General features: G+C 39.0%; 1 protein-coding gene across 1 annotated transcript; it reads left to right on the top strand.

Moving 5' to 3' along the window:
* The first annotated feature begins 486 nt into the window (after positions 1 to 486).
* Positions 487 to 5,629, top strand: LOC132267180 (linamarin synthase 2-like). The gene is made up of 2 exons (XM_059768260.1): positions 487 to 1,047; positions 4,391 to 5,629. The coding sequence occupies exons 1-2, from the start codon at positions 540 to 542 to the stop codon at positions 5,323 to 5,325; spliced, it is 1,443 nt and encodes a 480-aa protein (XP_059624243.1). The 5' UTR covers positions 487 to 539; the 3' UTR covers positions 5,326 to 5,629.
* The last annotated feature ends 8,311 nt before the right edge of the window (positions 5,630 to 13,940 follow it).

Below are 13,940 nucleotides of genomic sequence, written 5' to 3' on the forward strand. Positions count from 1 at the left end.
TGATTTATGGTGTTGGAACTTAATAATTTTGGTTTGCTAGTTTAAAATTTTGTAATGTGGGTGTTATTACTGGTGTTTTCATATTATTTTTGGTAAGAAAATTTGACACAGAATGCGAGGTTAGAGAGAGAGGAGGGGGAAAATTTCACTGGTGTTTTTATTTCGTCGGTAAAGATAGTAGGGCAAGATGGTAATTATACATTGACGAAAGGCCCAAGAAAAAATGTCGTGGAAGTAATCCGTTGTTGGAAAAGTCAACTACACGTGACAGCTGATAAGCGACTGCGCTTTATATCTACATGACTTGTATATCAACCCAAAAGAAGAAAAGAAGAGATACTCATCGAGCCACGCATGTAAACAAACAAAATCACAACTCACTGCCACCAAGCACCGGGGATAAGAGAAAAAGTCCCCAAGTCAAAGGTGACGGCGTGGATCAAAATATCATCTCCATAAATAACACAAAAACTAATATTATAGAAACCACTAAAACTTGTAGTGGCTTAGCTATATCAATTCTATATCTGTTTTTGAACATGAGTTCAGCTACAACCAGAAAGCCTCATGCAGTATGTGTACCATTCCCAGCACAAGGCCATGTTAGCCCCATGATGCAACTGGCCAAGCTTCTATACTCAAGAGGCTTCCATATCACCTTTGTCAACACTGAGTTCAACCATAGAAGGTTGGTTAGGTCCAAGGGACCAGACTCAGTTAAGGGCTTGCCCGACTTCCGGTTCCAGACCATACCGGATGGTTTGCCACCATCAGACCACGACGCAACCCAAGATGTCCCTCCGTTATGTGACTCAACCCGAAAAAACTGTTTGGCTCCATTTAAAGATTTGTTAGCTAAGCTGAATTCATCAGCAGATGTGCCTCCTGTTTCGTGCATAGTTTCGGATGGAATCATGAGCTTTGGCATAGAAGCAGCCAAAGATTTTGGCATTCCAGAGGTTCAATTTTGGACCGCCTCTGCATGTTCCTTCATGGGATATCTGAATTTTCGTGAAGTCGTCAAAAGACGCATTATTCCATTTAAAGGTACTTTTTCTGGTTGGTTTTGTAGTCCCATATGGTTTCTTATGTTATGCTGTAATATTTAGGCCCATATTTATCCTTTGATATTTGATGACACAAGGTGATGGAGTCAAAATTTCATAACTTGAAAAAAATAAAGTTGATCAAAATATTAACTTTTTGTGCATTAAGTACCATTTTTTTATACATCACAAAAGGTGGTATTTGATGACAAAAAGTGATTCCTGTATCACAAATAGTGATACTTGATGACAAAAAGTGATACATATGTGTCTGAAAGTAATACTTATGTGGGAATAACATATCTTTATTTTTTCAGAACTATTTTAACTCCATCAAATAATAAATATCAGTCAATAGTACCATTTATAAGTAAAAATTCCAAAACTTTACCACTATCATAAGTTCATAACATATGATTAACCGCTGAATTTTATAGTTTCATCGCCCTATGTTTACTTCTTTTTCATTTACTTTTTCTGCAAATATTAGATTGAGACTCAAACTATGTCACATGGTGCAAAAGCTGTATTGGGTGAATGTAACGTAAAACTAAGAACAAATTTCATAAATATGAAGAAATTATAATTCATTTTTTTTTTTTTAAAAAAAAAAACCACACCAAAAATATAATATATAATTATTTAATAGTTCGACCTTAAATCAGAATCAATTCGATTCACAGATTGGACCATACGGTCTAGTGTGGTTGGGACTGGTTCCCCAGTTGGACCACATATTTGTACATCCCGCTAATAATATGGGTCCTCCATAGCTTTACCTTTTGTCAAGGTTTTGGTGAGTTCTTGTTTGGTAGCCAAGAAAAATTTGGTAAAAAGAGATTAGTTATTAACTATCTAACAAACTCCAAAATTTAAATAACAAGCAACGCCATAGTCTTCATTAAAATAAAATAAAATAAATAAATCATGGTCAGTGCTTTAATTTCTCTCCCTCCTGTAAGGCGAAGTTCCAAAACTGTTGCATGTGGAGCCCCCAACCCCTCTCATGCACATTTATTTTTTCATATTAGAGATTGAATTTTTTTCCAATGTTTAAGTACATAACCCAAATCTTCTCCTATGCCAATTTTTTTTTTATTTTCCTGTGTCTACCCTATTATGAATTTGCTTATACGTACAACAACAATGTTATATCCCTTATGTAGCAATCTAAATAATAAAAATACATTTTCTTTTATGTTTTTGTTACACTACATGGTAGTGCGTCGCACTAGCCATGAACTAGTAACACAGGACCAAAACACACGATCCGCCCAATTCTAAACTAAAAGGCAATATATATATATATATATATATATATATATATATTACTCTTAAATGAAGACCAAGCAACTTTTAATGCATCTTTCTTTCTGTTATTGCAAATCATATGGTCACAGCTACATAGGCCTATTTTTACTTTTTGAGTGGTCTTACTTGGGCAAAAATAGGAATGGTAAAATGGGTCATAAATCATCAACTCGTTCATATTCATTCATTTTTTAATAGTTTTGAGTGAAACATATTTAAAATGGGTCAAAAATGAGTTGGATAATATTTAATTACTTAATTTGAAGGTCTGGGTTGAATATGGTTACTCATATTTAACTAATATTTCACCCATCACATAATAGACACACAACACACATCTATTTTATATTGCACTCAACTCATTTCTCTTTCTCTAAAATTCATTCACTCACAATTAGGACTGCAAGTTAGGTTGACCCAACTCAGCCCAGTCCCAACCTAACCTCAACCCGAAATTGGGTTGGGTTGGGCCAGCCCAAATATTTTGTGCTGATTTCACGGGTCAAATTTTTTTTCCCTAAATATGCAAATTATATTTTTCTTTTCCATATTTGTAAACATCAAAATTCTTAAGAAAATTTTATTTTTAAAACATCAATATTTTGGGTGGGTCGATCGGGTTTCACGGGTCAAAATTTTTTTTTAACAAATATACAAATGATATTTTCCTTCTCCAAGTTTGTAAACATAAAAATTTTTATTTTTTAAACATCAATATTTTGGACGGGTCGGTCGAGTTTCATGGTTCAATTTTTTTTTATTTTTTATTTTTTTATTTATTTTTTATTTTTTTATTTTTCAAATATGCAAATTACATTTTCCATTTCCATGTTTGTAAACATTAAAGTTTTTAACAAAATTTTATTTTTAAAACATCAATATTTTGGCCGGGTCGATCAGGTTTCACGGGTCAAATTATTTATTATTATTATTTTTTTAAATACGCAAATTACATTTTCCTTGTCCATGTTTGTAAACATCAAAGTTTTTAAGAAAATTTTATTTTTTGGCCGGGTCAATCAGGTTTCACGAGTCAAATTTTTTTTTTTTTTTTGTTCAAATATGCAAATTGCATTTTCCGTTTCTATGTTTGTAAACATCAAAGTTTTTAAGAAAATTTTATTTCTAAAACATCAATATTTTGATCGGGTCGATTGGGTTTCACAGGTCAAAGTTTATTTTATTTATTTATTTTTTTTTTCAAATATGCAAATTACATTTTCCTTTTCAATGTTTGTAAACATCAAAGTTTTTAAGAAAATTTTATTTTTAAAAAATCAATATTTTGGACGGGTCGTTCTGGTTTCACGGGTCCAATTTTTTTTTTTTTTTTTTTTCAAATATGCAAATTACATTTTCCTTTTCCATGTTTGTAAATATCAAAATTTTGAAGAAAATTTTATTTTTAAACATCAATATTTTGGGTAGGTCATTTGGGTTTCACGGGTCAATTTTTTTTTTTTTTTTTTTTTCAAATATGCAAATTACATTTTCCTTTTACATGTTTGTAAACATCAAAGTTTTTAAGAAAATTTATTTTTAAAATGTCAATATTTTGGGCAGGTCGATCGGGTTTCACGGGTCCAATTTTTTTTTTTTTTTTTTGCAAATATGTAAATTACATTTTTTTACAAATATGCAAAATAATAATAATAATTATTAATGGGTCCACGGGTCATAACGGGTTAACCGTATACATTTTTGACCCGTCCATTTTAAACCCGTTCTGAATAGGTTAAATATGGGTCTTGAACTATGTTTAACCCGCCCATTTTTAACCCAACCCAAACCCGGCCCAGCCCGCCCATTTGTCATCCATGGGCAAAAGTGTTGAAGAGAATTGCTTGACCGAATAATTTTGATTGATCACTTCAACTCATTGGTTTTAAAGCATTTTCCTTACTTACATGGTAGATTGCAAAATGATCAACAAAGACTTATTTAATACAGTCGCAATGATGTGACAATATAATTTTTGAACAAGCTGATACATTGTCTAAGAAGAATATAATTTCATCGTCTCTGGATGGCAGATGAAAGCTTCCTAGTCGATGGTACTCTTGATACACCTATTGATTGGATCACCGGCATGAGAAACATTCGGCTGAAGGACCTGCCAAGTTTTGTTAGGAACAATGACCCCAACGACACCATGTTTGACTTCCTGGGAGAGGAAGCACAGAACTGCTTAAATGCTCCTGCAATTATTTTAAACACTTTTGAAGCATTCGAACAAGAAGTATTGGAGGCGATCACAGCTAAGTTTCCTAGAATTTACACTACAGGTCCTCTTTCCTTGCTAGAAAGGTATGTGACTGATCCCAAAGTCAAGTCAATTAATTCAAGCTTGTGGAAAGAAGACTCAGCATGTCTTGAATGGCTAGACCAAAGAGAACCTAGCTCAGTTGTGTATGTGAACTATGGAAGTGTAACAATAATGTCTGCACAACACTTGAAAGAATTTGCTTGGGGGCTTGCAAATAGTAAGCACCCATTTTTATGGATTGTTCGACCTGATGTTGTAAGGGGCCATTCAGCGTTGTTGCCTCCAGAATTCTTTGAGGAGACAAAGGATAGAGGATTTGTAGCGAGTTGGTGCACACAAGAACAAGTCCTACTACACCCATCAGTTGGTGCTTTTTTGACACATTGTGGATGGAATTCTATGATGGAAAGTGTTTGTGGAGGTGTGCCTGTGATCTGCTGGCCTTTCTTTGCTGATCAACAAACCAATTGCCGGTATGCTTGCACTGAGTGGGGGATAGGAATGGAGGTAGATCAGGATGTAAAGCGTGGCGAAATTGAAGCTCTTGTTAAGGAAATGATGGAAGGGGATAAAGGGAAGCAAATGAGAAGCAGGGCTCAGGATTGGAAGAAGAAAGCTGAAGATGCTACTGATAGTGGGGGATCATCTTTTAACAACTTTGACAGATTCATGAAGGAGGCCCTCCATTTTGAGAGCAACTAGTAAAAACAGTTGGGGAATTTGTTTAGGTTTTCTGGGGTTTTTTTACTTGGGATGTGTTTGAAAATTAAACCAAATTCATGAATCAACTTAAGTGTGGAATACATGAACTATCTCATTGGGAGATGAAACACTTGTGTTAAAGTTAGTGTTTTATTTATTGTCTCGTCTTTTGTGTCTTTCTAGAGTCATGCAATAGTGCCTATAAATACATGTTCTTGAATTCTTTTGTAAGTAAGAAGTGAGAAAGAAAATATTTTAGAATTTGAGAGTTTCATATAAAAGTTGTTTGTGTTCTCCTTCTTCATATCATAGCCTCCTACAAATTGGTATCAGAGCCTTCTACAGATTAATATCAGAGCCTCTTACAAATTGATATCAAAGCCTCAATGATTCTATTAATCTAAAACTATGAAAGGTGGAGCAATTTTGAAGCATGAAGCAAAATAATATCTGGCTCGTGAAAAATCAATTCAAAGAAGATTCAAAGAGGAGGTGATTTTGGCACCGGCCAAAAAATGAATGAAAAATTAGTTCTCTCAAATTATGCATATTGGAATAATATAATTTCCGTTTATCTTAAAGCATGTGATTTATGGCGTGGTGTCATAAAAAATCCAAAAAGTTGTCAGCAAAACAAAGTTCTGAAAAAGAAAGAAGAAGTGGTACTCAAGATATTGAATAATGCAATTCATGAAAAAGTTTGGAAACATGTTGAAAATTTGAATTCTCCAAGTCAGGTATGGCGAAAGCTTGAATTTATGTCTTCCTCTAATTATAAATTCAAGTCAGTATCCATTGAATATTGGTTCCCAAATTACAATGAAGATGGATTTTGTGAAAAAATTGTTTGCGAAGATGAAAATGAAGAGAATTTTAATGAGATAGAAGAAAAAGAAGATTTAGAAAAAGGAGAATTTGGTGAGAAAAGTAGAAAGATGGAAGACGAGAAAATTTTAGAAGTGGAGTTTAAAATAGAAGCAAAATGAGTTAATGGTGATGAAAAACTTTTGAGAGAAGAAAAAGAAGAATTAGTAAATACTAATGGTGAAGTATTCAAAGAAGTAGAATTTGGAAAAATATAAATTTGAAGAAGAAAGAAAAGAAATAGTTAGTTGAGGATACCAAAGCCGGCATGGACCGGATCCAATTCACATGATGAAGAATGGGCCTAGTAATTGACCTGGGCCCGAACCAAGCTTTCATAAGGCAGGCCCAATGCTGAAGAAGTGAAGTTGAAAGCCCCTGAAGATGATCAAGCTCATTATTGTAAAAGTCTCGAGGATGAGCCCAATGGAAGAAGTTAGTTAGGAATCTTCTAGGAAACTGTAAATAGCGTATAAATAGAAGGAAAAGAGAGTAGAGAGGGGGAAAAAAATTTCTTGAAGTGTAATGAAACTCTGTCAAAATAGGGAGAGAAAATTCTTGCATCTTCAATGGCGCCGCCTATGGGAAATGGATGAGGATTGATTGATGTTTGATTCAGATTGATTCGATCCAGTGTAGTGCATGAAGACAAAGCTTGATCGCTGAAGGCTTAATCAAGATCGGTGAAATCGTGATTTGTCTGGCCGAATCTCAATTCCAGTTGATTTGGAGAGGTTGACGTTCGATCTACGCAGTTTTGATTTGTGCTTGTTTTAGTGAGCTGTGTAGTTGAGATTTGTTGAGGTTGCTGAATTTGGCGAGTTTGTTGTCGGAGTAATTCAGATCCGGCCAATCACGGTCGAAATTAAGCTAAGCTTGAATCCAGATCTAGTGTGTTCGCTTTAGCGAAGTTCAGATCTGATCAGAAATTTGCGGTTAATGACTTTGCTACAATCCGGAATGATGATCGGAGGAGAGAGTTTGAATCCAGTGGAGAATGGGCAGCAGATGAAGCTTGATGAATTGATGAGCATGATCGAAGCTCTAAGAAAAGAAAATGCAGAATTGAGAGCTGGAATGGAGCACCGAGAAGTTCGGTAGCACCGCGACCGTCTCTGGGGGGCGAAAGAGGCGTGCGGCCTGATGTAGCACATCAAGGTGAGCAAGAGGGAGATAACCAAGTGGATCTTCACCGCGAGGAGGTCAAGATGGAGAATTTACCGCCAAATGCTCGTCGAGTTGAAGATTGGGAATGATCTATACATCTAGAACCATATCAGGAGCAGATCAAGCGGGAAGAAGCTACAGCTTTCAATCTGTATCAGGAAAGGCACAATCGCGAATAGGATGTGGAGTTTGATTATCACAAAACTAATTTGCCCTGGCAGAAGGAGTTCACTAAGGAAAGGTTGTTTGATCCACCTTATTGGCCTTCAATGGCCACATATGACTATAGGAGCTCGGAAAGAAAACCTACAGATCAAAGAATCGTTATAAGGTTTCAAAGAGAGAATGAGGCCCTATGTTTGGCAACACGGACGGTTGATTCGCCGTTTACTGATGAGATCTTGAATGCTTCAAGTCCGAGGAAGTTTTCCATGCCTGTTTTCATTCTATTCGACGGAACAACCGATCTGATTGATCATATATATCACATTCAATTGAAGATGGCACTGAATACGGAGAATGATCCCTTGATGTGCAAGTCTCTTCCTACAAGCTTAGCTGGATCGGTGATCAACTGGTTCAAGAACTTGCCGAGGGGCTCGGTGGACAGTTTCCGTAGTTTGTGTGATCGGTTTATAAGCCAGTACTATGGGAATAAGCGCCTGGCAAAAGATATCTCTAGTCTGTTCACTATGAAGCAGTATGAGGATGAGCGTCTTTAAGCTTTCTTACCAGGTTTAACCTAACCAAGAGTATGGTGATAGAGTGCCATCCTTCCACAACAGTTCAAGCGTTCAAATTAGCAATGACTCGTGGAACACTGTTCCACACAAGCCTGGTGGTGAACACACCACAGACCAAGGACGAACTGAACAAGAGAGCTGATGGTTTTGTGCGTTTGGAAGAAGAAGAAGCAGCTAACGTTAGGAAGACATCTATTATCTCCACAGAAGAGAAGTCTAAAGCCAAGATTCGGCAAAAACAGGCTCCGTCGCAGCGTCAGACCTCCTGGAAGGCAGAGAAGAGGCCTAGAGAGGATGAGTTGGTTACTCCACTTAAGGTTACGCTGGCAAGGTTATACCAAGAAAACAAAGATAAGTTTCGCCCTCCCTTGCCAACCAGGCAACCTCTCGAACAGAGAGATCAATCTAAACATTGTGCTTTTCATAGTGATTTTGGTCACCAGACTAATGAATGCAGGAACCTAAGGAGGCAAGTAAAGATGCTGATCGCCAGGGGAGAGTTTGCAGGATATGTTCAAGGGCCAGCACAAGAGCAAAATCGACCAATTGAGTAAGTCAAGAGAAATCAAAAGCTGAACCACCATAACCCTTATCCTGTTTGGATTATAAATGCAAATCATGGTCGACTTGAACAAACCGAAGAATCTGAAGAATTGTTCCGAACGCGTCTTCGCCAAGCACAAATGAAGAGGAGAATAGGTAGTGTCAACACTCTGCACTAGCAGAGCGCATCAACACAGATAAGATTCAATAAAACAGACCTGATGCGAGTTCAGATTCCTCATGAAGACCCCCTGGTCGTTAGTTTGACAGTGGTAGAGTGTTTGGTACGAAGGGTGCTAATTAATCCAGGGAGTAGTGCCAATATCATGCCTAGAGTCACCTTCGATTGGTTGGAAATCAAGCCAGAGGAACTCAAATGTACTAGGAATCCGTTGTTGGGATTTGATGGAAAACAAGTTGAACCGATCAGCACAGTAGAATTGTTGGTCCGGGCAGCCGAAAGGGAGCTTGTCGAAAGCTTTGTAGTGGTGGAGATCCATCCCTCTTACAATCTATTGATGGGGAGAGGGTGGATTCATATGACACCAAGTGATGAGATGCCTGAGTCTGGATGGGAGCAAGGTGATTGACATCCATAGGGATCAGGTTGCAGCAAAGGAATGTTACTCGGTGACTTTGAAAGCCGCAGGGAAGGGAAAAGCTCCCATCCGATCTGTTAGCACACAATAGCAATTAAAGAAACCTCCCCCTAGCACGAAAGGGGAGGAGGAGCTTCCGGTGCTAATCGAGGAACCCTAGTTAAAGTTTAAATTAATCATTTGAGGCTAGATCGAACTACAAAGGTAGGTTCAGGGTTTGCCGAGGAAGAAAAACGCCAGTTGATTGATTTCCTTTCCCAGAACGCAGACGTATTCACTTGGAGCCATTCAGGCATGTCGGGGATCGACCCCTCTGTCTCTTGTCATTCCCTTAATATAGATCCGAGCATCAAGCCTGTGAGGCAGAAGCAGAGAAGGTTCGCCCCAGAGCGCAACCAGTTCATTGCAGACAAAGTTAATCGATTGTTAGAGGTTGGGTTCATCAGAGAAGTACAGTACCCGATCTGGTTATCGAACGTGGTTGTAGTGCAAAAGAAGAACAAAAAATGGAGAGTTTGCATTGATTTCACTAATCTGAATAAAGCCTGCCCGAAGGATAGTTTTCCACTTCCAAAGATTGATCAAATGGTGGACGCAACAACTGAGTATGAATGACTGACCTCTCTGGATGCTTATTCAGGCTATAATCAAATCCCAATGGACCCAAGTGATTAGGAAAAGACCTCTTTTGTCACTGAACGAGGGATATATTGCTACAAGGTCATGCCGTTCGGACTGAAGAATGCCGGAGCTACGTACCAAAGGTTGGTTAGCAAGATTTTTAAGGATCAAATGGGTAAGACGGTGGAGGCTTATATCGATGACATGGTGATAAAAAGCAAACAGAAGGACCATCACTTGAAGCATTTACAGGAGGTGTTCGGCGTACAAGGTATGGAATAAGGCTTAATCCAACTAAGTGCTCGTTCGGCGTGGGATCCGGGAAATTCCTTGGCCGCATGGTCAACAATAGAGGGATTGAGGTCAACCTAGCCCAAGCGGAAGCTTTGTTAAAAAATGCAGAATCAAGCACTATTAAGGAAGTCCAAGCTCTCACCAGAAGTATAGCGGCATTGAGTCGATTCATCTCTAAGTTATCCGACCGATGCAAGCCATTCTTTGATATAATCAGGAGTCACGGAAAACAGTCCTGGGGGGATGAATAGAGACAAACGCTGACCTAGTTGAAAGAATATATGCGGAACCCACCAGTCTTGAATGCCCCAAAACCAGGTGAAAAACTTTTCTTGTACCTTGGAGTTTTTAACATTGTAACTAGTGGTGTACTAATATGATGTGTAGAGGGTAAGTAGTTCCTGATTTTCTATGTAAATAAAATGTTGACCTAGCCAGAGAGAAGGCATTCAAAGGCCGAACGAGTAATCTTATCCTTGGTAAATGCAATGAGGAAGCTTAGGCATTACTTCGAGTCCCATCCTATAGTCGTTATGACCACATTTCCCATAAGGGTGATCTTGCATAAGCCTGATTTGTCTGGACGAATAACGAAGTGGGCAATAAAGCTAAGTTCTTTTCACATAACGTTTGAACCCCGAATAGCCATCAAAGGGCAAGCTGTAGCTGATTTCTTACTGGAGTGTGATATGGATAAGCCAGTGGAATGTCCTGAACAATCTTCGTGGAAGCTTTTCGTTGACGGCTCTTCAAATCAAATGGGGGTAGGAATTAGGGTCATGTTACAAACACCAGAAGGCACTACGCTGAGCCAAGCGATCAGACTTGAGTTCATGGCAACCAATAATGAAGCAGAGTATGAAGCGCTGCTAACTGGGTTGAAGGTGGCCAAGGAGCTAAAAGTTAAAAGCTTAATCACTTTCAGTGATTCACAGTTGATCGTTCTACAAGTAACTAGGGAGTATGGAACCAAGGATGAAACAATGGAGGGATACCGTTCAGCAGTTATGCGCGAGGCAGGAACTTTTGATTAGATCAAATTCATTCAATTGCTGAGGGAGCATGATGAAGATGCCGATCGACTGGCCTGCAGTGCGTCTAGTTCAGGCGAAATATTGGCAAGGGTGATTTCAGTTGGTGTATTATACCGGCCATCTATCCTTGAGGAACCATCGAGCTCAGATCCCTGACAAGTGAATGTCATACCATATGAGCCGAGTTGGATAGATCCAATTATGGCGTATATACGAGATGGTGTTTTGCCTAAACAGAGGGATGAGGCAAGAAGGATTAGATCGAATGCTGCAAAGTACGCCATAGTGCACAATTAGCTGTACATGAGATCTTATTTAGGACCTTACTTAAAATGTGTTACCCCTGTAGAGGCTCGACAGATACTGCAAACTATCCATGAAGGAGTTTGTGGTAATCATTTAGGGGGAAGGTCTCTAGCACATAAAGCGATGACATAAGGGTATTTTTGGCCAAACATGTTACGAGACACGGAGGAATTCTCAAGAAGGTGCGATAAGGGCCAAAGGTTCGGATCTCTGACCCACCAACCACCAGAAGACTTGCACATAATGGCCAAACCATGGCCTTTCGCGCAATGGGGGATGGATGTGGTTGGCCCATTACCGACCGCCAGATCACAAAATAAGTACGTTCTGCTTGCAACAGACTATTTTACCAAATAAGTGGAGGCCGAACCGTATCCCAGTGTGACTCAGACCCATGTGAGATGCTTCATTTGGAGTAATATCATCTGCCGATTTGGTGTGCCGAGGTTGATCGTTATGGATAATGGGATTAATCTTGATAGCAAGCAGGTGAGGGAGTTGTTGGAGGAGTATGGAATCAATCAAAAGTTAGCTGCAGTCAGCCATCCACAGGCAAATAGTCAGATTGAGATCACGAACAGAATGATCTTTGCTTGCATAAAGAAGAAGCTTGAAGAAGAAAAAGGGAAGTGGTTGGATAAACTCCCGAACGTCCTGTGGGCGTATAGAACAACTCTGAGATGACCGACTGGAGAGAGCCTATTCGCCATGGCATATGGTACTGAGGCAGTAATACCAATTGAACACCAAGTTCCCACTGTTCGAAGCTTAGCGTGGAATCAAGAGCAGAATGATCACATGTTGAAATTCAACCTCAACTTGCTTGAAGAGAAGAGTAATGTAGCAGCAGTAAGGCTCGCGTCATACCAGTAGACACTTATGAACAGTCACAACAGAAAGGTGAGGCATAAGGACTTTGCACCTGGTAATTTGGTTTTGAAAAGAAAAGTTAGAATTATCAAAAAAATGGTGTCACCATGGGAATGACCATATAGAGTTGCAGAAGATATAGCAAAGGGGGCATATGTTTTAGAAACCATGGCTGGAAGATTGGTCAACAAACCATGGAATGCCACATCTCTGAAAAGGTACTACCAGTAGAATTAGAATTTTATTTCGAGTAATGTTCGTTCTGACTTACGTGATTCGCAAGTGTATAAAATTTTCAAGATTCATGAAAAGAGTTTGTTTTGTTAATTTTTTTTTGATTAGCACTATTCTTACTAAGCAAAGTAAGTGGCAGCTGGCACTATGAGCCGAACGCCAAATACTTGCTAAAAAAAAAGAAAAGAAAGAGAGCCAAGTGGCAAGAGGCATTCTAGCTGAGCACTAAACACTCAAGCAAAGTAAGTGGCAGTTGGCACTATGAGCCGATCGCCAAACACTTGCTAAAAAAAAATTAAAAATAAAAATAAAAAAGGGCCAAGTGGCAAGTGACATTCTAGCTGAGCGCCAGACACTTAAGCAAAGTAAGTGGCAGCTGGCATTATGAGTCGAACGCCAAACACTTGCTAAAAAAAAAAAAAAAGTGGCTAAGTGACAAGTGGCATTCTAGCCGAGTGCCAGGCACTTAAGCAAAGTAAGTGGCAGCTGGCACTATGAGCCGAACGTCAAACACTTGGTAAAAAAAAAAAAAAAAAAAAAAAAAAGAGAGCCAAGTGGCATTCTAGCCAAGTGCCAGGAACTTGAGCAAAGTAAGTGGCAGCTGGCACTATGAGCCAAACGTCAAACATTTGCTAGAAATGAAAGGCGAAGTAACAAAGGGCATTAAAAAAAAAAAAAAAATGGCAACAAATGATGTTCGGGGACAGAAATAGAATGATGAAAGCACTATGAGACAAGAATTGGTCAAAAAATATTCATTTCATTGAATTCATAACCAGTTTACATTTACATATCTTGATCAAATGAAGTGAATAGAATGCCAAAGGAAAAGAAATATTTGTAGAATGTTAGTCAGTTTTGCCTGTGCCCTCAACTTCTTGGCAGCGCTCAACGTTAACCGTACTATCTTCTTGGGGGGGGGGGGGGGGGAGAGTCAAGTTGGATGATTACTCCATCCTGTTGGGTTCCACCCTCAGCAGCTGGTGGAGGGGGAACCATAGTGGACAAGGGAGGAATGTCCAGAGGTTGGATAGCCGAAGGGGTAGGAACAACCCCAAAAGCAGCTATGTCTTAACACTCGTCAAAGATTTTTTCGGCAGGAGAAGGATCTGGGTCAGCATAAATTCCAGGAGGGTTAATCTCCAGCTCCTTATCAACATCATTTGGACTGGAACTGGACTGACCCTCAGTAGGAAGACGTTCATTGTAACCCTCTCTGTATCCCTCAGCATACTTGAGGGCACTGATCTTGGAGAAGCGACCGTGCATAGCCATTACTCTGCCGTTAACCTTGCCGATGATGCTAAGCAGGGCATTGCGCTCATCCAGAGCCCTCTTCT

This window comes from Cornus florida, unplaced genomic scaffold, assembly GCF_030987335.1.
Source record: "Cornus florida cultivar Cherokee Brave unplaced genomic scaffold, ASM3098733v1 CherokeeBrave_3.0.0_Hap2_Chr07, whole genome shotgun sequence".
Lineage (NCBI taxonomy): Eukaryota > Viridiplantae > Streptophyta > Magnoliopsida > Cornales > Cornaceae > Cornus > Cornus florida.